This window comes from Balaenoptera ricei, chromosome 5 (genome assembly GCF_028023285.1).
Source record: "Balaenoptera ricei isolate mBalRic1 chromosome 5, mBalRic1.hap2, whole genome shotgun sequence".
NCBI lineage: Eukaryota > Metazoa > Chordata > Mammalia > Artiodactyla > Balaenopteridae > Balaenoptera > Balaenoptera ricei.
The window spans coordinates 55,679,359-55,705,966 of record NC_082643.1 but is presented as its reverse complement, the minus strand read 5'-3'; the positions used below and the strand labels follow the sequence as shown (position 1 = coordinate 55,705,966).

At 34.0% G+C, this 26,608-nt stretch overlaps 1 protein-coding gene across 1 annotated transcript in view; it reads right to left on the bottom strand.

Annotated features, from left to right (window-relative positions):
* The window catches only part of LOC132366472 (UDP-glucuronosyltransferase 2A2-like), a 47,612-nt gene that overhangs the window by 399 nt on the left and 20,605 nt on the right, over positions 1–26,608 (bottom strand). Inside the window, 4 exon segments of the mRNA XM_059924067.1 lie at positions 3,887–4,106; positions 4,573–4,660; positions 7,152–7,283; positions 9,778–9,926. Of these exon segments, the coding sequence (XP_059780050.1) occupies positions 3,887–4,106; positions 4,573–4,660; positions 7,152–7,283; positions 9,778–9,926 (589 nt within the window).

Here is a 26,608-nt window from a genome sequence, read left to right as displayed (position 1 = left end):
ACATTTTAATTCTTGCTGTGACATGAAATTTGCTGGTCGCATAGCATGTTAAGAGTTGTGAAAGAGGGGTGTGGAAGATATATATTCTTAACGGAATGTGGTAAAATGCAAACGTATAAAAAAGATGGAATAAGTCAGTTGTAAATGTATAGCCTCATTTTTCCAAGAAGGAATTTTGGTATTGTGTGAATTATAGTTTCCAGGACTGTTCCAGACCAAGACTCTGAATAACCCTATTTTGAGAGAAAATACCCATTAGAGAGTCCATAAGCATGGCCTCTAATGTCAGACTAACTAATGATGACAGAAACAGAAACTGATAGTCAACAGTAGTGAGACATTTTTGCAATGTCTGAGATCTTGACACTGTGATAATCACTCCATTGTGCACACCTGTGCCTTTGTGATGCAAAAGACAGTGTCTATATATTGGCAGTGTCAAGATTGGATGAAGATATTAAGGTAATTTTAGAAATGACAAGGACACGGGTTTTGAGTTTTTAAGGTAAATAGAAATATCTCACTAGCATAAAGCCCATAATCAATGTGGCACCACAAGAGCAATAGTTAACAACTCTAATAGTCTCTCAAACAACAATAGTTATAGGTATGTCTTCAAAAGGCATGTTCTGTCTTCACTGGAGATTTCTTGGTGGCTGAGCCAGAATTAGTATGTTTACCTTTGGTTTTGTGTTAGAGATAAAAGTTCCAACCTGGAGACATGAAGATGACAGAAGGTAGAGATGTGAAGAGATGTCCTGGTGCAAGTTGGACATTGTTGGGATCAGAGAAGAAGAAATGTAATCATCATTCACCAGTGAACATGGTACACAACATCCAGCAGCAAGAGGTAATTTACTTGTGTTTTTTTTTTGTGCACAGTGAGAAAGAATAGTCATACTCTCTCTTTTTTGTCTGTTTGTTTGTTTTGCTTTTTGTTGTTGTTTTCATACTCTCTTTCAACCGGATTGAAATATAGGTAGGACTAGAAGAGTAGTTACACAAGTTTCATCCTAATACATTTTAGGCAAACTACAGTGGTGATAAGAGACTCTCTGTCCAAATCATATTTTTATTCAAGGTTTTCTCCATTTATAGATAGAGATTTAAAATTTGAAATGTGCATATACTTGACAGATACACTTGCACATGTGAATACAAATAAAAATACAGTAAGCTTTCCTACAAATGAGATAAGATAAAATATGACTATGCCCATTAAGATGATTACTTAATATTTGTTGTACACTGTTTTATGACTGTTATGTTAAAATATTATGAAATTGCTATGGTTTATGTATTTAAATGTAATCTTCGTGTTCCTTAATTCCTTTAAGGAATAAGAAAATGGAATATAAATACATTATATATATACTCTACACTAAACACTTTTGTTCCCAGATAATTTCAGACTTGAATTAAGTTTAGGGTTAAAGTTAAGGTATTTTTAAAATAAGTAATTTCAGGTATTTTCCTGGGAAATTCTAAGAGTATAATTTTTTCACATCAATAGTTTTCAAATCAACAAGAAAATTTAGTAAGCCTTCTATAAAACGAAGTAGAATTTTTAAAAATTACAGAATTTACCTACTCTGATATTTAGTAAAATGAACCAAATTATCAGCAATTAACAACTTGGTAATAGCCTAATAGATTAGACATCAAGATCATCATTTATGAGAAACAAAAGATCATAGTAAGCCTTGCTGAAACTCCTAACCTCCCTTTCCAGATCCTGAGGATATCTATAATATTCTGAAATTTATGATTTGAATATGTATCTTAACAAAAATCTTTTGACTGCAATGTGAGTGGGAGGGGAAAATGGACCACCAGGGCTGACTTTTTAGGATGAGTTCAAGGCAGATATTGAGTGTCTTCCCTTTTGGAAATGAATACATTGACCACTTTGTCTAGAAAACCTTGCTGCTAGGGTTTTAACAGATGGTTTTTCACAGACTAGTTCCACTAAAAAGAGCTGCAAAAAATTCCATTTAAGTTTACCTTCTCTCCTACCTCCTAAATTGCAGGTTTCAGTAATGTGAATGGAATATTACAACTATCCTTCAAGTTTTGCCTCTGAATAAAAATAATTGAGTCTGAGATAAACTGGAAACAAATTTTAAAATAAGGTATTTATACAAATGTGGAGCAAATAGTGAAAGCAAGATGAAAAACATGACAGCAACTTACACAGTATTGGGGAAAAGAACATAAAAATAACGGACTTAGAATGTAATTAGGCATAATACATAATTCAAAAGAAGAGGAAAGTTTGAGTAGAGTAAGAATGTGAGAGTTATGAATAAGAGCTCGAGGATCAGATTATGAAACAAGAGGAGGTAACAAAAGACAAGGTGAGCTATTGAAATTAGTTGTTAAAAATAGCACTTTAAAGGATTAATAAGAAAATTACAAATAGCAAGCAATGTTCATGAAAAAGTGAATTTACTAATTTATGGACTATTTGATGGAATCTCAGTAAATTAAGAAAAGCAAAAAATGATTAGAACAGTTAGAAAATAATAGAGAAAGAAAACAAACTCAAATATTTTAACATAGGGAATATTAAAATCTGATGTCCCTGAAATAAAGTTTAAAAATGGAACTAAAAGACATTTTAATAAACAAAAAAAATTAATTTCTGAAAAGAAAAATTGAATAATTTTCATCCTAGATTAACAGTGGTAAAAGAACACACTATAATCCCAGAAAAATGTAGAAAACAAATGGTAAGGATATACCAGGTTTAAGTTTCTGTATTTAAAAAATACTATTTCCAGGCTGAACAAGAAACTCTTAAAAAGTAATACTGATCAGAAAGTCCTCAAAACCCTACAGCAGCATTTAAAGCCAGAAGATCATAAGTAACCCTGCACAGTTCAAAAGGAAAGAAAGTGAGATCTAAGTATGTTATATTCAGATAGGTGTCATCCTCCCATCAAGGCAATGAGCAAATATTGTTAACTGTGATTTCAGGGAGTCCACAACTCTTTGATGAAAGAAAATTCCACATGAAGCATTCAGTTAAGAATGAATTCAAAATATTTTGAAGAACCTCTGATTCAATGGTGAACATTGATTCTCTTAAAATATGTGAGAAGATTGAATTACTGTGAGGAAAATAAGTGCCATAAATATTGACAAATCAAAAATTTAAGTAATATATATTAGAGATGAGATAACTTCCAATTCAACTATTAGTGGCTAAAATTAAAACACATTGTTAAAAATAAACACTATGTATATATATATTAATTCTCAACCTTGGTGAGACCTTTCAGAGAAAAATATTAAGATATAATGATCTGTATCTAAAGTTCATATAGTTTATAAATGTAGTTTACAAATTTATTTTATCTTTAGCTGAATCAGATAAAATTTAAAATTTTGTTTAAAAATACATATATAGTATCAATCAATATTTATAAAATTATTAACTACTCTAACGACTCCTCCCTGTATATATGCATATACTGATTAATGATATACACAGAGTGTTAACAATGATTATTTTTGAATGATCAATATTGGGTGAATTATCACTTCCATTTTTGTACTTACTGAATGGTTATAATATTTAAATAAACATATATATTTATTTATAAAATAAGCAGATTATCCAGAAAAATATCTAAGAATTTATGTAATCACCAACATTATTTATTTTGAAAAAACATTAATAGAATATTTGAAATCTTAGTTTGTTTTTTCATCTCAATCACTTCAGCAATTTGGGAAATGAAATAATAAAATAGTTTTTAAATGGTCATGTTATAGTTCTTATTTGAAAATACACTAGTTAGAAATGCATGAAACATTGGACATTTTTGAGTATGCTGGGGAGCATAATTAATGACAAGCCTTTAAAGGTAGTAGTACTTACGAAGGTTCATTAATGACTGTTCTCAAGGCGTTGAGCAAATCTGCACTTGTCATTGTGTTTATGTCCACCTCCACAGCCGCTCCTTTGGCCTTCATGTGAGCAATGTTGTCAGGCTGATCAGCAAACATGGGAACTCCCACCATAGGCACCCCATGATAGATAGCTTCATAGATCCCATTGGTTCCACCATGAGTGATAAAACCTTTTGCTTTGGGATGACCTAGTTTGGGGATTGGATGAGAAGTGGTGAGGATTTCATGATACATGATACATTAACAGAATTTCAGAGAGAGATGGGGAAAAAACTATTGGATAACTCAATGAAGAAGGCAGTGTTTTCTACAAAAGCCAAGAACATGGGGAATTGCTATCTCAGAAAATCGTGATGCCTGAAAAAGGTGGAATTAACTTCCTCTGCGTTGTCTAGAAAGACTTACTGAGGAGGTCATATCAGAACCGAAATTGAAACTTGAAGAGTGATGAGAGTCTTAACTGAAGATTCTCTTTTATGAACCAGAGTAAGCATCAATCTATGAAATTAAGGGCCAATTCTTTAATTATATCTGCTTTAAAACTGCAAGTAAAATGTGGAAATTTAAATATTTAAAATGTTTATTGAATTTACTTGCTGTTAAACAGTTACTTGCCCATCATCCAACTGTACAGCTTTTTTTTCTTGGTCTTACCAAGAAGATCATTCTGTGGTATCCAGTCATAGAGCCGAGTATTGGCTCCTAATGTGGCCGGTTTCTTTCCTTTGTATCTCCATAAAACCTGTGGAAGACAATGCTTTAATTTTTCAAGTAAAATCACAAAATTAAGGCATTTTAAGGCCATAGAGTTATTTAGAAATCATATAGTCCATCTTAGTTTTTTTTTTTGACTATTTGAAAGCCTGTGTTGAGGTATTACATGAAGCATACAGAAGTTCATAAAAAGTTCAAACAACTGATGTTCACTTATATCTGTTACAGCAGTTAACTTTAAGTCATAAACAAAAGAATATTGTGAAGAAAGTTTTTCAAGAAAAAGTATACTAAAATCTGAAAACAGCAAATACCACTTGATGTTCTGAAAGGAGAAAAATTATAATTTGTAAGTTTTATTAATTTAAGAAACATAGATTGGGTTCTAAATAATTTGTTGGATATTCAAGATATAATATATCATATTTAAATCTATAACCATTATTTTGTTTTCAGATATTTTATAGCTGGTATGAGCGCAGATTACTTTTCTTGCATAAAAATATAATTGAATAGAGAGGGTCATGAGCATAATGTCCTTCCTTATTTCTTTGTATTTTGAGAGGAATTGATAAATGAGAGAAAAGTGAAGTTTGCTTCCCTCCCTGACAAGCTCCAAGGCATGACAGTTGTATTCCACATGCTTCAGATAGCTCTTGCTTTCTTGGAATCAACTCTGGGCCTCAATTCCCAAATGGGGACAAGTCCAAACATTTTTCACTTTCATCTTCTGTTTCAGTTATTTGTGAAACTGATCCAGGTTGCATAGTAGTTTATCAAGGAAGATTTTATTCTAAGCAGAGCTGCAGTTCTCTGTGCCTAACAGGCTGAAGATCCAGTGGAGAATCTGATGGTGGAAACCGGCAGCTCTTTTCTAGGGACAGGATAGAGGGGTTTTTTTTCAGGTAGCCTAAAAGGCTGACTCTCTTGTTCCCCAGGCTATGGCTCCAAGGACTCAGGCGCGTCCCAGGCAGGAAACCAGGCATGACTGGAGCAGAGCATCACCACTGTCATCAGTAAAGAGTCTGGGACATTGACATATTGAATGACTTAACATCCCAGCCAGGCGGGTGTGAGGGGTGCACATGTCCTCCAAATTCTGAGTTCTAAGCATCCTGTTCTGCCCTCAATGGCCGGCAGGTGGTGCACAAACCCGCCCTTTCTTAGCCCATCCTCCTTTATGTGACAGTTGAGAGGAACATACAAAAGAGGTAGTTTGCAAACGTTGAGAGATAAGGTAAAACTGTTTGCCTTTACCTTTTTTGAAAGGGCTTGTACTAATAGTCTATTAAATATAGTATTATTGCTTAAAAGCTTTTGGAAGTGAGATTGTGTGTGAAGAAATAGAAAATAAATAGGACTAGTTTAGGCAGAATATGAGGGTTAAAAAGCATTAAAACGAACATGAATACTACGTAACTTTACTTGTCATGAGGCCATCCTAGTTCTTAAGTTTCAAATGTAATGTTTTCCAAAAATATAATTAGCTTTAAAATTTTTTTGGCTGCTTTTCGGATGATTTGTTGTCTTTCTGCCCTCCCTCCCTTCCTTCCTCCTTTTTTCTTTCTTTCTTTCTTCCTTCCTTCCTGCCTTCCTTCCTTTCTCTCTCTCTTTTTCTCTCTTTCTCCCTTTTTTGTTTTTGAGGGGGAATGAAATAGAGGATTTGTTTATACTCTATTATTTAATGAGTATGTTGTTAGGATGCTAACATTTTGTTACATAATTTTTTTTCTTTCTTCTTTTTTCTTTTCTGTATGACGATTTTCAGATTAAATACTAATAGGTGGCAAACTTTAACAGAAAAGTTTAAAAATAAAAATCCAGAGTTTTGACAGGCCTAAATAGTACACTTACAATTATAGAGTTTTACGTACTTTAATATAAAAATATAAAGAGACAGGGTATTTTGTGAATGGAAGTATATAAAGAGTAGAAATCTAGAATTAACAAAATTAAAGTTAATTGAATGTCATAAATTAGAAAATATATACTGTTTGACAATAACATTAGGATCTTTAATTGTTTTAACTGTAGAAAATTTATTTTAGAAAGATTAGGCTTCTATTTCTAAACCAACTATACTTTAATTGAATCCTAATAAAGCCTAGAAATATAAAGTATATTCTTGAACATGATTCTACTCTACTGTATGTGTAATCTCTCTTTTCCTGGACCTTGAAGCTAACACACTTTAGAACTTTTGGGAAGAGTCAGTGCAAGTCATAAGGTTTCAAAGAGTAAAAGGTTATTAGAATCTTAACATTTTCATCTCTATTTCATTGAAAATAAGTGACTTCATAAAAAGATGTATTTTCATAGTAATGCGAAGTCTCAGTAGGCAAATGGTAAAATGTGCCCAAAATACATTTTAATGTTTTGAGACATTTTTACTTAAAGGTGGTGCCAGTTCTGCTCGGTGTATGATGAGTTACAACTTCCATCTAGAAAGAGTACTATTAACCACACACTCTCTCCAGTTGGCAGAACGGCTGCCCACCACGACTGGAGTTTGTACTAACCTTCTGTGGAATCTGGGCAAGGGCTGAGGCAATGAGATTGGCTTTTTCTTCTGTGAGGTTTTTGACCATTGACCCCAGAGAAAACACCACAATACCATCTTCGCCGGAACTTTGGACAAATTCTTCCATTTCCTGCAGAGATAAAATTATCTCTCTTACACAAGTGCAGGATCACAGGGGGAAAAAGGCTCTCCTACATTTCTAAATAGGCAGACTCAAGAGAAGTGTCAGGGACATTGTTAGACTGATTCTGTCTTCTGCCACATAGAACCATCTAGTCTCTTTAAGAGGAAATGTATTTCTGAAAACTACGGCTTAAATATATAATGAGTGATTACACATAAAGACATGGAACCAAACCATTATACAAAATGAATAGGCGATAAGAGGCAGATGTTCTCATGGTACATGGAACTATTACTCCCAAGGCTTAATTTTATGAACCAACAGAGCTGTTTGCAAACTTGTAAAAATATTCCTTGGAAGGAAGCCCAAAGAAGGGTACTGAATGAGGCTTTTAAAATTTTTAGCATGCCAGTTTACATCCAATAAATTATGAATAACTTGATCTAACTTCCTGTTACGCGTTCAGAATATTTTTCTCATGTTTATTATTTCCCTGATTAATAGGGCTAAAAAAGATTTTTTAAGAAATGGTATATATAGTAATATATTTGAAAAGATGATAATGCAGTTAAATTCCTGCTACAATCATGATAACACTTATGAGACAGTGTTTTTCTGCCTTCCCACAAGAGTGTTACACTAACTGCGTGCCCAAAATTTGAGCCTTAGCACAGATTCTCTGCAAATAAAATTCTCTTGATCATCACTTACAGTTGTGCAAACTAGGCATAGCAAAGTCTGGGATTGGGGTCTTTCACATAATCTATGTAAATGTCACCCTCTAGAGATATGTCATCTCTTTGTAACTATTCATGGTCACCCTGCAATCACTATGTTTCTCAGTTTAAGGCTAGTAAAATTACAAGGGGAAGAACAATGCCATAAATGAAAGTAGACTGCTATTTTTACTTAGTTAATGTTAAGAGAATATCTGATGTCCCAGGAATTGGTATTTTACCATTTTGATTCAACTCCCTAAACAGATAGTGATTGAATAAAAAAACATTACACACACACACACACATATGCAGGCACATATACACACAGGTATATTAAGACTTACACACTTACCTGTTTGATTTGGATTCTTGATTTAACTCTCATTTCTTTTCTATTCTGTGTATCCAGTGACTGGCATAATTCTTTCATCAGAGATATAAGCCAAGATTAGTATTGCCCAAATATCTATATTAATAATTGGGTTTGGGATGGAATAATTTTCCCATCTTGTGAAACATGTCTGAGTCATTTTGGTGAAATTGTCTGCATGTGAAAAGTGGGGTTGGAAGGATAAACACAATAATGTGGCAAGGTATTACCTAATGAGCCATGGGATATGTCCTATCTCTTTCTGTACCTTTATTTATTTTAGATATTGGTTTACTATCTCCAGTAATAACACTCAATAGAGCTTGTCTTCAGCTATACCTTAGTTGGTATGAAAAGCATATTCAGAATCCTGAAGTAAAGTTTTAAACTTCAATATCCATCTTACTCTAAACAGAAATCAAGAACTCTCCTGGGAACACCGTTTAACCTGCTATCTTCTACAGAGATTATGTTTGTTTACCCACAACCCAAGCAAATGAATATCTGTCTCTCCACTGCCTATTGATAAAGATAAATACAATATTCTTACTGTATTTACCTATTATTCTCCTTTGTTTCTCAATATTGTTTTCTTCCAATATTTCTGGCAGTCCATATTTACTCTTTGATAACATTGGAATATGGGTATATGATTTTCTTTTTTACTCCCAAAAACCCCCTGATATCATGGTCATAAAGAACCAGTTCAGCGTTTGGATTTCTCAGTTTTATGATTTCTACTTTATGTTGATGACTCCCAATTTATTTCTAATGCTCTCTGCTGAGACTGAAACCTTGTATTAACAGATGATTTCTAGAAATCCCCACCTGAAAACTCTTTAGACTTCTTAAAGTGAATTTGAAATTGAACTCATCATTGCCATCTCAAAAAACTTTTTCAACTAACTGTTTCCTGGCTCAGTAAATCTCATTGCTCTCCAAGAGGCCCTGTCTGATTCCATGTCTTCCATCAACACTTAACTTCTTCTTACTGACCAAAGCCTGTCAGTAAGAGTCTGCCAAGACTCACGAAAGCATCTTTATCACTCAAATGATCGTAGTAAATGTCCCTATTCATAACTCTATCCTGCTTGTTAGGAAGACTACAGCAGTCTTCTTAGTGATTTCCAAGGCTCTAGCTTCCTGTTCTTCAATCCAATATCTATACAATGGACACAATGATATTTTTAACATGTCAGTTGGCAGACTTCATTCTCTGCTTAAATATTAAAGTAAAGTAAAAAAAAAGTAATATCATTCGTAAAAGACCCCTATGATTTTGAAAATAGATTTGGTGTAGCAAGCTGAAGACATCCAGCAGCATAGCTCTGTTATTGACACTGTAAGCTTTAAGGGAAAATCAGGATTTTATCATGAGGTACAAAAAAGCCCTCCACTGTAATAGACCTACCTTAGGTAATGGTTTGGCAGGTTTACAATGCAATCCTCCTACAAACTCAAAATTAGGTAAGTATGGACGAGGAAATTCAAAATCCCAATATGTCCTGATTAGCCAAATTTCCGCTTTCCCCATAGTCTCACATAACGTAGTGGGTCTTCCTGGAGAAAATGAAGAAAGTTGGCTAGAAGTTATTAGCATAAATATTTGCTGGGGAAAAATTGTGCCACTAATTTTCTGATGTGCTATTAAGGAAAAAAATAAATCTAGTTTCTCTAGATTACTTATCACGTCTAGATGTTAAAAGGAAAGGGAATTTAAAGTAATAAGGAAGGAGGCAGAAAGGGAGGGAAGGAAGAAAGGAAAGAGAATAGGAAGGAAGAGAGGAAGGTGGGAGGTGGGAAGGAGGGAGAAAGAATGTTTGAGTAGTGAAAGAACAGTAATATGTAAAATAAAAATAAAATCAATAAAATCAAATAAAAATAAAATTCTTTCACAAAAATAAGTTCTTTCAGGAAATAAATTCAATCAAAAATTTTAGCCACAACTCCAAGTACTGATGGATTTAATACTCACTGTTTTTCTCCAATTAAAGGACAGATGACAGATTAGCCCCAACATATTAACACCAAATCAATTCTCAGTGGTTTTCTAATTTCCAGTCAGGACTGTATTTCTACCTTTCAGCTTGTTACAATTCCTGGTTCACTCGTATTGTTGAAGAATCCCACCAATATCAGTTTACCTTATCTTGCTGAGTCAAATCTCATCACTAGTGGCAAATAATGATTTGCCATTATTTTCTCAGTGGGAAATCCCTGAGTAATTTATACCTAATACAACCCCCTTTGGAATGTAGAGTACACATGTATGCATTATTAATATCACACACTTATTTTAGTGTTAACTTTAAATGATGTTTTTTGAAAGGAACAGATTCTAAGTATTCATTTTAGGAGATTTGTGGAGAAGAACGAGTATTTGCAAATTACCAAGTCAATCATTCGTATACACAGAAAACGTGTTTTGCATCTAAGTAAAGAAAAATTCAGATGAGAATGTTCCTTTCTTAAGGATTCTATTCAGAATTGGTGATCATGTATACCCCAGGTTGGATAGCCTCTTTTTAGAATCATTACTACTTTGTAGTGCTTGGATATATGTCTGAAGTTATATAGGCAATGATTTAACTTGATAATAAAGAAGAAATTTCCAAGGACACTCAGCTTGAAATTGCCAGAGACTGGATGAGAACAGTGCCTCACAGTTTCCCACCAATATGTTATTGTTCTTTAGATGTCTTGTTCCATGCGTGTGACATCCTGCCTTGATTACTAAGTCCTTAGGTGAAATTATTGTGTAAACCTGTAGACCACATTTTAAGAAAGACCTAGCTTAAAGTATTCACTAAAATTCTATATTTGAAACAGTTATGCCCAGTATGAAATACAAAGCCAATCAAATGTGAGGAGAGCAAAACTGAGCAAAAGTATGCAAAAGTTGTTAAATACTTTCATAAAACATTCTAAATGTTATGCTGAGGACTTGTAAAACAAAAATATGGAATTAAACTTTACCACCAATCTTTTTCCTATAGTTATATTATTACGCAAAATGAGTTATGAACACAGTGGAAAATTATATAAATAATTGATAAATGGCCATTAAATTTGAATTACCATGTAAATATTGTTATTGTTTGAATCTATTACCTTAATCCTACATGGTGAGTCTACTGAGATGCCTTTCAATTTCAAAGAATTCTTAGAGGTAGCCTGAATGTATGGCAAAAGGCTTGATGTAGGTGAGTTGGATGGAGGGAATTCAGCAGAGGACAGTTACCAATCTCTCGGTGGTAAGTCATGCAAGCCGCAGATATCAATCTAGAAATAACTTTTCTAGGCTCCTTAGCTTATTCATTTCTTTCAAAGGCATGTGAGAAAACTAATATGCATAATTTCTGTATCACTTTTTAAAAATTAATACTTTACTCTTTTAGAGCAATTTTTGGATCACAGCAAAACTGAGGGGAAAGTGGAGATATCTCCCACGTACCCTTGTCTTCACACATGCATAGACTCCCTCAGTATCAACATCTCCCAACAGAATCGTACGTTTGTTGCAGTTGATGAACCCACACTGAAACATTATAATCATCCAAAGTCTGTGGTTTACATTATAATTAACTCCTAGTATTATAAATTCTGTGGTTTTGGACAAATAATAAAGACATGATCAATCATTATGGTATCATACAGAGTATTTTCACTACCCCAAAATTCTTTTGTGCTCTGCCTATAAATCCCCCACCCCCATCTAACCCCCTAGCAACCACTGATTTTTTTTTTTTATGGTCTCCACAGTTTTGCCTTTCCCAGAATGTCAGAGTTTGAATCGTACAGTAGGTAGACTTTTCAGATTGGATTTTTTCCTTAATAATAGGGACTTAAGGTTCTTCCATTGTTCCATGTCTCTTTGTGGCTCAATAACTCATTTTTTAGAGCTGAATAATATTCCTTTGTTTGGATCTGCAACTTAATTGCTTCCAAGTTTATCCATTCACCTACTGAAGGGCAACGTGATTGCTTCCAAGTTTTGCCAATTACGAATAAAACTTCTATAAATATCCACGTGCACATTTTCGTGTAAACATGTTTTTAACTCTTTTAGTTAAATACCAAGGAGTGTGGTAGTATGGTAAGAGTATGTTTACTTTTATAAGAAACCACCAAAGTGTTTCCCAAGTGGCTGTACCATTTTACATTCCCACTAGCAATAAGGAGAGTTCCTGTTCCACAACTTTCCAGCTTTTGGTGTTGTCAGTGTTTTGCATTTTGGCCATTCTAATAGCTGTGTAGTGGTATCTCATTATTATTTTAATTTGCATTTCCCTCAAAACAAATGACATGGAGCATCTTTTTATATACTTATTTGCCAACTATATATCTCCTTTGTGCAGTATCTGTTACTGTCTTTGGTCTACTTTGTAATCAGGTTTCATGATGTCTTCTTGTGGAGTTTTTAAGTGTTTTTAAAAAACAGTTTGGATAACAGTTCTTTATCAGACCTGTCTTTTGCAAATATTCTCTCCCAGTCTGTGCCTTGTCTTTTCATTCTCTTGACATTGTCTTTCACAGAGCAGAATTTTCTAACATTTTGTTGAGGACTTCTGCCTCTATGTTTATGAGAAATATTGATCTGTAGCTTTCTTCCCTTGTAATGTCTTTGTCTGGTTTTGACATTTAGGTAATGCTATCCTCATAAAATGAGTTAGAACTTATTCCCTCAGCTTTTATCCTCTAAAAATGACTATAAAGAGTTAGTATAATTTCATCTTTGAATTCATTTTTGTTACATTTTTTTATCTCTCCTTTTTTGGTTTTTCTTAGGATTTGCATCTCTCTGCTTATACAGTTCATCTGTTTTTACATGCTGTCCACTTTATCGATTTAGAGCCTTTAGCATATTAATCAGAGTTGTTTTAGGTCCTTGTTTTGTTAATTACAACATTCTTGCCATCTCTGGTTCTGATGATTGTTCTGACTACTCAAAATGTGTTTTTGCCTTTTGGTATGCCTTGTAATTTTTTCTTCATAGCCAGTCATGATGTACTGGGTAAAAGAAACTATTGTAAATAGGCCTTTTAAATGTGCTGGTAAATTGTGGGGAGAGAAGCAGTCTATAGCCCTAAGATTGGTCTCAGTATTTTACTGAGTCTATGCCTCTGGACTCATCACAACTCTTTCTCAATTTTTTCTCCCACTTTATTTGGGGCAGGATGGTCTAGAGTTGGGTATATCCCTTTTCCATGTGGTAGGCTAGAGGGGCCTGACGTTGGGTATTTTTCTTCCGTAGGTCAGTTAGGCTCTGATAATACCCCCAACACACTGTGCACTGGTTAACTAGTTTACCCTGAGGACAGACCTTTTTAGGAAGAACAGAGTGCTCTAGCTTCTTTCAGAATGATTCCTCTTCCCCTCCCCTAACTGGAAGTAAGGGATTTTTCTTTGATATCTACTACGGAAAATTGGTTGAGCTCCTGGAAGTAAATCTCACAATATTGTGGGGACTCCCCTATGACTAAGTCCCACTGGATTTTTTAACTCTCAGATTTGTCCACACTGAACCTCCAGCAATTCACCAATTATAATTCAGGTGTTCCTACCCAGGCACTGGTTCCTGTGGTGATTTCCAGTCCTGAGTCTCTGCTCTTGAGTGTTCAGATAAGCTGAAACTCTCTGTATATTCCAGAAGAATATACAGATATGTTATTAGAATAAATATGAGTCTGATAATTTCAGTGGATACAAAATATTCTGAAATGGAAACTGCAATTTGTGTGTATGAATAAAAGAAAATATAACTAAAATATATACTTTAACTTCTAATTTTTGAATAATTGTATAAGAGTTGTGTAAACTATGTCTGATTAGAATTATAAAGTCTTATTGAAACCCATTTTAGAAAAATAAATAGCGCTATCATGTTCATTGATAGGAAAATCAAAATTCATAAAGATGTCCATTCTCTCCAAATCAGTCTACAGATTCCTTGTAATTCTTATTAAAAGCTCAAAATCCCAAGGTTCATGAAATTTGATAATTTTTGTAGAATTTTACATTTAATTTTTAAAATCTATAATAGAAGAGCAAAGAGCTAAGGATAACCAAGGTGCTCTAGAAGAGATACAAGGGGAGAGGGTATTACCCTTCCAGGTATTTTGAGCAGGATGACCAAATAAGATGTCTCTCATGTATCCCTCCACCCCTCAACAACAATGACTTGGCATTTATCCACAGACAAATGTGCCTTTGTGGGAGATTCAGGATACAGATAGGAGATTGTGAAATCCAGGTGCAGTACTAGACAGACAAAGACCTTTTGAGAAGGCAAGTTTGCAATCAGGTGACAGACCCACAGAGTGTGATCCTGGTTGCAGACATGGAAAAAAGCTCTGTACTCCTGAGAACTCAGCTACAGCCTGTTTCTCTTTGGTTCTGTCACCAACACCATATGCCAAGGAACCCAAGAAGAGTCATGCCCACCTGCATGTCGAGTAAGAAACACACAAACCTCAGTCCCAGCTGTGGGCCCTGAAGTGGCCCATGAACTGGCTCGAGCGCCTATGGGATCCCCGGAGGCAAGTTTGCTAAACTTGGTCAGACTGTAGATTCTGAAAGGGCCCTGTAACTGGGCTGCAGCCCCTCCCAGCCACAGTCCTCAAGTAGCCTTGCTGGCACAGCAGCCAGGCAGGAGGCACTCCTCTCTGCACCCCAGGAGATCCTGAAAGGCTCCTATACTTGACTCCAGCCTGCTCACAGCCGCAGTCTGCCTGCCGTCCTGAGGGTTCAGGGTCCCAGAGGGAGACACTTTGAGCTACAACCTGGAGATTCTGAAAGCGCCCTAAATTGGCTCTAGCCCCTTCTAGCCATAGTCTGTGAAAAATCCTGCTAACTTGCAGACCCAGCAAAATACACTCAAGCCTGGGTCCCCAGAGATCCCGAAGAGTTCCCTACTTAGCTGCAACCCCATCACAGCTACATGTCCATTAGCAGATCTGCCACACAGGGACCCAGTAGGAGACACTCCTGTCTGTGCTCTCAGAGACACTGAAAGGGCCATACACTTAGTTCCAGCCCCTCCCAGCCACAGTCCATAAGTCTAATTTTTGATGGGTGGGTAAAGAGGATGTGGTATATATAGAGATATACACACACACACACACATATATATATAATGGAATATTATTCAGCCATGAAAAAGAAGAAAATCTTGACATTTGTGACAAAATGAATGAAACATTCTAAGTGAAATAAGTCAGACAGAGAAAAACAAATACTGTACGATCTCACTGAAATGTGGAATCTTAAAAAAAAAAAAAGGCCAAACTCAAAGAAATGGGGACTAGATTGGTGATTGTCAGGGATGGGAGGGGGAGACTTAGGGAGATGTTGGTCAAAGGGTACAAGCTTTCAGTTATAAGGTGAATAAGTTCTGGGGATCCAATATTCAGTATGATGACTATGGTTAACAATACTGTACTATATACTTGAAAGCTGCTAAGAGAGTAGACATTAAATGTTCTCACCACAAAAAAAGTAAAATAGGTGGGGTGATGGATGTGCTAACTAACATTACTGTAGTAAACATTTCGCTATACTTCTGTGTGTATCAAGTCATCATGTTGTGCACTTTAAACTTACACAATGTTATATGTCAATTATGTCTTAATAAAGCTAGAAAAAAGAACAAGTACAAGAAAGAAAGCTAATGAATAGAAGGAAAACCACTTAAGTAGTGAAATTTCTGAATGATAAAGCAAGCATTGTAGTTAACTAGGGAAAAGAAGAAGCCTTGAATAAATAGAAATGGTACAACTCTTTATCCCTGGGCAAGGGTAAGAAGAAAGAAAGGAGAGGAGAGAAGAAGAGAGGGAAGGAGGCAGGAAAGAAGGAAGAAGGAGGAACAGCAAAGGAAGGAAGGTGAAAAGAAAAGAAATTGAGCGCAACCTACAAAATACACAAAAATAAATTAGTAAGTAGATTAAAATCTTCAAAAGCAAAGCAAGACCATAGCTTCTTTGGAGACAATATAAAAGGAAATCTTTATGCTTTCAGAGTAAGAAAGGGTTTCCTCAAGTGCATAAAGAAAATGGTTAATTAATTTGACTCCATTAAGTTTAAAACCTGAAGGTCTTCATATGATATTTAGGAGAATGAGAAGCACATCATAAACTGCCAAGAAGATGTTTGCAATACAGGAAACTAACAAAGGCTTATATAGAGTATACAAGGAATTTATTGAATCAATAATGAAAGCACAAGCAAACCCACTAGAAAAAATGGGCAAAAGACATGAGAAGGATATTCACTGAAAAAGAAATAAAAATGGCCCCAAATATATGAAAAGTTACTTAATCTTAGTAATAGAAATCTAAGTAAAACCTAAGATGCAATTTCAGACCTACCACATTGACCAAACTTAAAAAAAATCATTATTTTGATGGGTTATAAAATTAGAACATGGCAACAGTTGCTGATGACTGTTAATAAAAGTCATTCAATCATATGCTAAGTAAGGATGTGGTACTGTGAGGACTAAAATGCTGTGTTGGTTAAGGTAAAATTTTGTATAGTCTTGGTTGGAGTATAATTTTTTGAGAAAAGTCTGAAATTACCTAGTAGGGGAAAAAATATATATATATACAATTTACATCCTATTGATACTATTGCTCTGTTATTACAACAGAGGATATATACAAGAATGTTCATAATAGCAGCATTATATAAAAAAAAATTGTAAATAGATAGTTGTCCATCCACAGAATGTCATGATGTAGTCACACAACAGAACACTATCTATAGAGCTTAAAAAAAACCCCATGATTTCATCTTTAAGAGTATTGAGCATAAGCAGCACATCTATGCTTGTATTTGTATAATATTTAAATAAACTAAACAATAGAGTGTTGAGGAAATCACATATAATGGTAGACATCAAATTTCCAAGAAAATGTTCACCAAAGTCAGACTTTTGGTTTTTACTGGAAGAAGCATGTTTCTAAGAAAATGATGACTATCTATTTCTTAACTTGCTTGTAGGGCACACAGAAGTTTATTATTTACATCAACTGTATACTTACATTTTTTCACTTTTTATTGGTATGATATTTTCTAAAATCTGAAACTTCATGTGTTAATATTTTAAAATATATAAAAATATTTTTGTGTTGATGTAAGTTAGTTTAAAATTCCTAAGTCAACTGATGGGCTTAAAAAGATGTTTGTAATGCATATCATAGAAAAAAAGGCTTTAGAGTCCCTAAAATTCCAGACCAGTTAGAGATCAATAGAATAAACAGCCCATAAGAAAATGGAATAATTGCTGACCACCTAAGAAAAGGTCTGAAGATAAAGGTTAAATGTTTCAAAAATTTTAGAGGGCATTGTGGCAGAGATATAAGTACCAATGTTTAAGACAATATATATATATATATATTTTTGTAACACCAGAGCTGGAACAATCAAAGTATAGCTTTCACACTAGACTAGTTCAATGATTTGTTATATCCATTCATATGAATATTACTAAATCAATATAAAGGATAATGTAGATTTTAACATGTTGTGTGGAAAGATGTCAAATCTATATTAAGTGAAAAAATACGTAAACATGAATATTTAGTCATCGTTCCTACTGGTAAAAGAAAGAAAAAAATGTATATTTATGTTTAATAATACATAGACAATATCTTGATGTAAAAACAAGAAAAGTTAATAGTGCTTATGTAGGAGAAACATGAAGCTAATTATCATTTATTATATATACTTTTGTTCCATTTGAATTTTTTAGCAATTTATATTAGTTATTTTTATCATGACATCAGAAATGAAATTATACTCATAGTGCATTCAGAATTGCTTAATAAAGAACATTAGAGTACAGCAATGAAAATCAATGACAGTACTTACAGTAAAAGAAAAACCTATTAAAGATGTTAGAGTTAAAAATTTGCCATTGATCCTAAGGACTATATTTGTTTCATAATACGTATACATACAGAATCCTATACCTTTCCTCTATTTATGTATAATATGACAAATGTCCTAGAAAGTTATCGATTAGAACTAGGGCAGCATTTCTAACAATCAGAGTATATTTCTAATTCTGTGTTTTGTGTTTATTTGTGAGGGAAGAATTGAGGCCAAGGCCCTGGTCTTATTTACCTTAAATCCACACACTGCCTATACCCAGGAAGTTCTTATCAGCTGTTAAATTATTTACTGTGAAATCAATTCAGTGTAAATTCAAAATCATGTGTAAATCTAAGGATTTTTAAAGTGGGTTCTTTTGAGTATTAGTTCTGTGAAACAATGTGTCTATTAAAAATCAGTGTTATGGACTGAACTATGTTCCTCTAACATTAATATATTGAAGTCTGACTGTATTTGAAGATAGGTCCTTTAAAGAGATAACTAAAATTAAATGAGGTTATAAGGGTGGGACCCTAATCCAACATGACAGATCATCTTATAAGAAGAGGAAGAGACACTATGAATGTACATATACAGAGGAAAGACCGTGAGAGGACATAGCAAGAAGGTGACCATCTACAAGCCGGAGAGATAGGCCTCAAGGGAAACCAGCCTTGACAACACCTTGGTCTTGGACTTCTAGCTTCCAGAACTGTGAGAAAATAAACTTGTTTTTTTGTGCCATCTAGTCTTTTAGATTTAGTTATAGCATCCCTAGCAAACTACTACATTAAGGAAGTTAAATTAGTTAATTTTTCTAATACCTAGTATGATCTTTTGTTTGTTAGTTCATGTTTCTTCATGACTCTCAAAAATATTTGGAGTGATAACAAATGCTGGAGAGGGTGTGGAGAAAAGGGAACCCTCCTACATTGTTGGTGGCAATGTAAGTTGGTGCAGCCACTATGGAAAACAGTATGAAGGTTCCTCAAAAAATGAAAATTAGAACCATATGGTCCAGCAATCCCACTCCTGGGCATATATCCAGAGAAAACCATAATTCGAAAAGATACATGCACCCCAATGTTCATAGCAGCACTATTCACAATAGCCAAGACATGGAAACAACCTAAATGTCCACTGACAGATGAATGGATAAAGAAGATGTAGTACATATATACAATGGAAGACTACTCAGCAATAAAAAAGAATGAAATAATGCCATTTGCAGCAACATGGCTGGAACCAGAGATTATCATCCTAAGTAAGTCAGAAAGAGAAAGACAAATACCATATGATATCACTTATATGTGGAATCTAAAATATGACACATATGAACCTATCTATGAAACAGAAACAGATTCACAGATATAGAGAACAGACTTGTGGTTGCCAAGGGGGAGGGAGGTGGGGAAGGGATAGAGTGGGAATTCTGGGTTAACAGATGCATTATTATATGTAGAATGGATAAACAACAAGGTCCTACTGTATAGCACAGAGAACTATATTCAATATCCTGAGATAAACCATAATGGAAAAAGAATATAAAAAGAATGTATACATATATATAACTGAATCGCTTTGCTATACAGCAGAAATTAACACAGCATTGTAAATCAACTATAGTTCAGTAAAAAAAAAAATATTTGAAGTGAAAGCCAGCCTCAGCCGATGGGATCTGGTAAGAGCTAGATATGTGAAAATTGTAAAGCAAAACTATTCTTTATTAGAAAAGGCAAGCAATTAAAAGTAGAACATATGTAACTAGTGAAGTGAAAAATATGCTGTTTTTAACACCTCAAGCTGTAAACTCTTTTAAGTTTTTCTATTTAATTTTCCAGGTTTCTGTATTATACTCCCCCAAGAAACATAAAACATACTAGGAAACTTTTCAGTATGACCAGGTATGATGAAGCAGTTCACATAGGACTTACTGAAGTTTCATCCCAAATTTATGAAAGAGATAGGAATAGAAGGTACTCTGGTCCAACAGGAGAATGGTATAAATTTTAAATCTAATAATCTATGATTTTCAAAATTTGTAGAGCAAAATTCAAAGTAAGTTAAAAAACAAATTTAATCCCATTGTTAGTATAGCTTAGGTTTCAGTTTATTACTGGAACCAGGCAAGAAGATTATCTCCCTCTTTCAACAAACATTACACTCTCTTTACCGACAAGAAGTCAAATGTCCTCCTTTATGAAAACTTCGTGTACTAGACTTATTTGTGATATCCTGCATCTGACAAAAATACATCTTCCACTGGATTGACATTTAATGGCATGTTTTATATTTCATTTTGTTTTGGTAACAATCTTTTAAGTATTGAAGTGTCCTACAAAATAGATGACTGTAAAGAGAGAGTAACCATAGCAAGATATTTCTTGCCTCCCCTTCCCAATTATTTATTGAATAACAGTTCATTGCTATCACTTGTGGAATTTTATGTGGAGGTGAAAGTTTTAAAAATATATTCCTTTCATCTTCCTAGACTTTTCTTAAACCTCCTTAGCTTCTTCTGACAACTACTGTAGAATGAAAAGCAGAGTCTCTTACCTAATACTTTACTGTAAAACTGGTCCCAAAGCTGAGTGTCATATTGTTGGAGCCAGAAGTCAAAGAAAATGGAAAGTATTAAATTTTTTACCCTTTCTGGAAATGTCATTTTGTCTGTTAGTCCTACCATGGCAACAGGCACATAAGAAGGCGGAGCTGGAAGTTTCCCACAGTATTCCTCCTTTGTGCTACCCAAGGAGAGCCTTAGCGTGTACACAAAAGGGACTTCCAGAAACTCAGCAATCAGCTCTCCACAGGGCATCACAGGATCTATAATCATAACATTATAGTTGGTTTCCTGGAGTTTCTTCATGATTGACTGGTTGTAGACAACACTCTCACACAGAAGTGTTAAATGTCTACTTATTTGAAGAAAAAATTCTTGCAGTTGTTTTGCTGATTGTTAGGGTGACAATGATGTCGTGACGTTAACAGACAGGTCTGAAAAGTCATTTAGTGTGTTTTCAGCAGTCTCTCTGTCCTGTGGCACAGGGACCACCTCAAAGTTCAGTGTGGAAGGCTTGTTGTGATCCATGATGAGATTTTGTGGAGACACCAACACAGTTACTTCGTAGCCCCTTTTTGTGAGTTTCTCCAAAATAACCTTTAGATTGAGCCAATGACTCATGTCACAGGGCCACACCAGGACCTTCTCACAGAATCCACAGCCAGTGTATCTGAGCTGCAGCAGTAGAATTGCTGAAACACATTTCTCAGACACCATGACAGCAGCTCACTCACTCACTGCTCTACAAAGGTTGAATATTTGCTGGGCACAGAAATGAAGTGACAATTTAGACATAGATCAAGTTAAAAATTAATTTCTAGAGTTAGGAAATGGCACTTACATGCAGAGAACTTTGCCAGTGTTTTTAACTGTGCACAGTACTATATGAAATTTGTTCAGGAGGAGATATGAAATATTTATATATTTTGGAGGAAATGATTGCCATCTTCTAGGAGTTTGTTTTAAATATGTCAAAATAGAAAATATATTTTTAAATGACAATTTTAAAATGTGATAGAAGAAGCCATTTAAGTAAGTCTAGTAAATAATATGGTATATCTTTTGGAACTGATGATTAATAATTTGGGGAAACATAAAATGTAGGTCTGGTCATAAGGTTGGTCACATGCTAGTATGTGGATAAAACACATACATCACATAATATAGAAGGAATATACTAAATACTGTTCAAAGGTACAGAGTTTCAGGGCCTCAGAAAATGCTGTCACTCTAATGTGAAGAAAATCAGACAAAGCTTCAAGATGGAGGGGACATTTCAGCTGAGCCCAGAAGCAAAGATTACAGGAGAAGGGTTCTGAAGGTGAATAGAAGAACAGGAGAAAAAGATGAATATGTAAGTCATGGTCATTTAAGCATACAGTTATTAGTTCAGTATGTATGGAGCAGAGGCTATCACAAAAGAACTGTGCAGAAAAGGAAAATATTAGTTAAAATAAGACACTTTGGAGAGCCTTGAATGCTATACTCTGGGTTCAGTTTTAATCTCCATAAAAATATGTCTACTCAAATTTTCAAATCAGGTTCAGAAAATGATCATATATATCCTTTAATAAAACTATTCTGGCCTCTAAATAGGATTTGAGTTGTAGAGAAAAAAGAAAATGTAAGTGGTTAAAAATTAAATATTAGGAAAGCAAGATTTGATGAGAGTATCAGGGAGAATATAATATTGATTTGTGAATGGAGAGCATAGAATGAAAGTCTTAATGACTGATGCGAAATGAAAGGTGACCAGTAGTTAACAAGGAAGTGCTTGGTTTACACTTTGAGCAACCAGAGTGTGATAATGACACTAGCAAAATCATGAAACACTAAAGGAAGAGTAGCTATCAGAAGAATTTTTGACCTGCAGTGTGTAAGTTAAAGACTGGACATGTCTGTGAATCCAAGAGAAGGGTAAAATTTAGAAGTACAGATTTTGTGTCCAATCATCCATCCATATTTCAATCCAATTCCAATTCTTCTCCAAATTCTTGATATTTCATACCTTCAACAAGCAATTTTTAGCACTTATTATATACCAGATTCTATATTATTCGCAGGGCATAAAGAGACAAGTAAGATACAGTTCTAATTCAAAATGATCTCACAGATTATTGCAGAAAATAAGTTAACCAGTTACCTAATACTTATTCTACAAGTATAAGGGAGATGGATCATATAAGGTAGAGATGAATTGAGGAAGGGCAAAGCCCATGAAGGAGGTTGCTTAGTGGAGGAAGGGAATGATGGAATTATGAGTTAGCTTAAGAGTCTATTTAGCAGGTTGAAAAGTATCACTTAGAAGTAAAAGATAATATTAATGTATCTGTGTTCTAAGAAGTGTGGCATAGTTATGCCAAGGGTTATATTCAGTTACAAAATTATACTGATTTCAATAATTTGAAAGAGATATATTGAAATTTCAAATCCCTTGAGAGCTTATCTGTTTTGCTAAAATGAAAACACAGAGTAGGTTTGCTTAGAAGATGCCAAGATAAATCCAGGACCAAGGATTGAGGGTTGTGCTGTGTTGCATAGTTAGGCTAAGTTCTGGTAGTAATTGGTAAAAAGCAGAATCCAAAAGAGAGTCAGAAAACAAGAAGATAGGACAGAACCATAAATCCACGAAAAGAAAACTTGAGATAACATTATAATCTTAAAGGAGGAAGGTCCTTTTATACAGGATAAGTAACCCAGAAGTGATTCAAAAAAAAAGACTGATAAATTTATCTACTCACTATGACAAAATTCATATGTTGTAAACAGCTTAAACAAAGTCAAAGAGAGAGCAGAGATATATAATACAGTTCAGAAATTGACCACAACATACATGTGTAATTTGGTAGAGAAATATTTCTAAGTTCTTTTATTATATGAGAAAACTAAGGTAGAACTCAGATTTTGAAGAAGGATTTATTTGCATAAATTTAAAAGTATAGGCATTTTTTCACTTACGTAAAACTGAAACATTTAAAATTCTAGATAAAATATAAAATTGCCCCATTAAAATTCATTTTTGATTTGGCAAGAAAGTAAAAAGGCAGCAGGATCAAAGCAGGAATTCTGATGTTCAAGCTTGTCATTTCTTTGAAGAATACACAGTATAGGGCAGGAGTAGGGAGAAGGAAAGTCTGAAGGTTTGCCTAAGACCCCACACCCTGCGTATGTTCATGTAATGTTAGATTCTCAAGATATGGCCTCACTTTTATGAATAATTCCTTTACACAGAAGTTTACAGCAAGGAAAATTGCTATTTTTGACTTGGCATTGTATGGATGAAAAAAATCTTCCCTTAGAATTAACACAGTCAGCTTTTGTATGGATTTCCAGCTCAAACTAGAAAAGGCTCTTTGAAGAAACTTTGACCCCAGCTTCAAAGGTTCCCACAGATAAAATTTCAAGGGAAATAAACAGCTCCTTTTCACAAGGAAACAAGGCTTCAGGACTGAGAACCAGAAAAAGCAACAGAGACCAGAAATATTAGCACAATGATTTGAAATATTATTATTGTTTGAAATGAAAAATAAAATTATTTTGTACAATATATTTAAGGCTATGAAAGTGAAGTCCGAAAATATGGGCAAGGAACAAGAGATTAAAAAGAATAATTGTGAAAATTTGCTAAAGAAATAAAGTGAATTTCTGGAAATTAAGAATTCAACAAATAAAATTTAAAAGTCAATTTTGATTGAAGAGCAGATTAAATGCAACTGTACAAATGAACAGTGACCCAAAAGAGAAATCAGAAGATGTTATGTAGAATTAAGTTCTGAATTAAAAAATGAAATAGGAAATATGATAGAATGGTGAAGAGGCATGGAGAATAGACTTAAGACTTGAATCTAGTTAGTGGTTTTGCCTAATTGGTGCCTCCTCTCTCAAGTCTTTTTTCACTCTTTAAATCTTATGCATTTTTCATGCAACCAGTCTGCACAGCTAAGCCCTACATTTATGTTCCTTTAACCAAATCTTCCAATTACTTTAAATTTTTAAATAAATAATCATTTTAGACATAAAAAGTTTCAAATTAAGTATAGAGATTTCTGTATACCCTGCAGTAGTTATTACTATGTGTTTGCCTAATAGTGATTTTCTATTTCCATTACTCCTTCTGTGACTATTAATTGGAAATTTACTGTAAAGGTTTGTAAAAATATGTGCAAACATATGAATAGCATGATTTGCATAGTCTCACAGTATCTCCCTTCAAGATACTTATTAATTACAAAGGGTGAAATAGGGAGAATCCTGGCAGACACCATCTTAACTAAGTGATCAAAATATGGTCACTAGTAATAACCTATCTCTGTGATGTGCCTCTGCTATGTCACACTGTGAAGGACACAAGATCGCTTTGGTAGTATTCTTACCCCAAATGTATCATTTCACCCTAATCACAAGAGAATACCAGAAAAAAAAATTGAGGGATATTCTGAAAAATAACTAGCCAGTACTCTTCATAAAGGAAAAAACAAAGAAAGACTGTGGGAACTGTCACAAATTGAAGAGTAGGGAGACTGGACAAGTAAACACAAGGGGGAAACCTGGATTGTATATTGGAAAGAAAAAAGGGTATCATCAGGATAATCGACAATGTTTTAATAAGAATTCCTAGTTTTGATAATTTTATTATGGTTGTGTAAATGTAATGTTAAAAACCCAGTCAATTAAAAAATTCAATGTTCCTTCTATATTTATTAATTAGAATTTAAAGAATTTCCTACTTATTCAATTATTTACTTATATTGCTATAACTCAAAAATTTATTTATATAGATTCTATTTAATTTATTATCATTATTTATTTTATTGCTCAAATTGTCACAGATTTTGGAAACTTTTTCATATATTAGTTCCTATGTCCTTTTGATATGGCCCCATCATTTTCAAGCACTCTTTACTTTCTGATACCACAAAATGTTTCAGGATCTTCTACTATTTTCACAGCCCCAACCTTAAAATCAACCATTTCTTCAATGAATACTGGTTCATTTTATTAGAGAATGGCACTTAAAAATCAAGATGAGCATGTTATGTGTGTTCAGTGCTACTGGGGTTTTAGTCTTATTCAGAAGACAAAGCTAGTAAATATACTTGCACATACTAATACTCACATAACAACATGGGGAATATAGCCAATATTTTGTAATAACTGTAAATGGGAAGTAACTTTTAAAAATTGTATTTAAAAAAGGATGCACTAGGGGGAAAATAAAAGAAAATAAAACTGCCATAACTTTCAAATGCTATAGTTGTCTATATTGCAATTCAAAGAAACATACAGCCACTGCTAAGTTACAGCTCTGCACCTAGAGAGACAAACTTTCAACTTATACATATATATATATATTTAATATTATATATAATGTATAGAGAGATGTTCTGCATATGTAATGCTTTACAAACTTGAACATATCCATAGTATAATATTGCATACACAAACATATATATTAAACATATGTAATGTTTTTAAGTTGATATGTCTAGTTTGGTTCCTGCAGAATGAATGGCCCTTCTGCTTCCTCAGAGCGGTTGTCTGCTTGGATCTTGTGGGTCAGCTCTTAATTGGGTGTGGAGGTGACATATTTAACCTATTTTGTACTTAGTGTCTTTAGTGTTATATTTTACTGACGGTAATAAATGTCATCTTATGAAAAAGAAAAAAAGAATTAGCTGAACTTTAACTCTGACTCCCTATGCAAAGAATTACCAATCTCCTGGTACTTTCAGGTATAACATTTAGCTTTAACAGGGCCAAAAAAAACTGGCCTACTTATTGTGTAAATATGAGAGGTTCCTACATT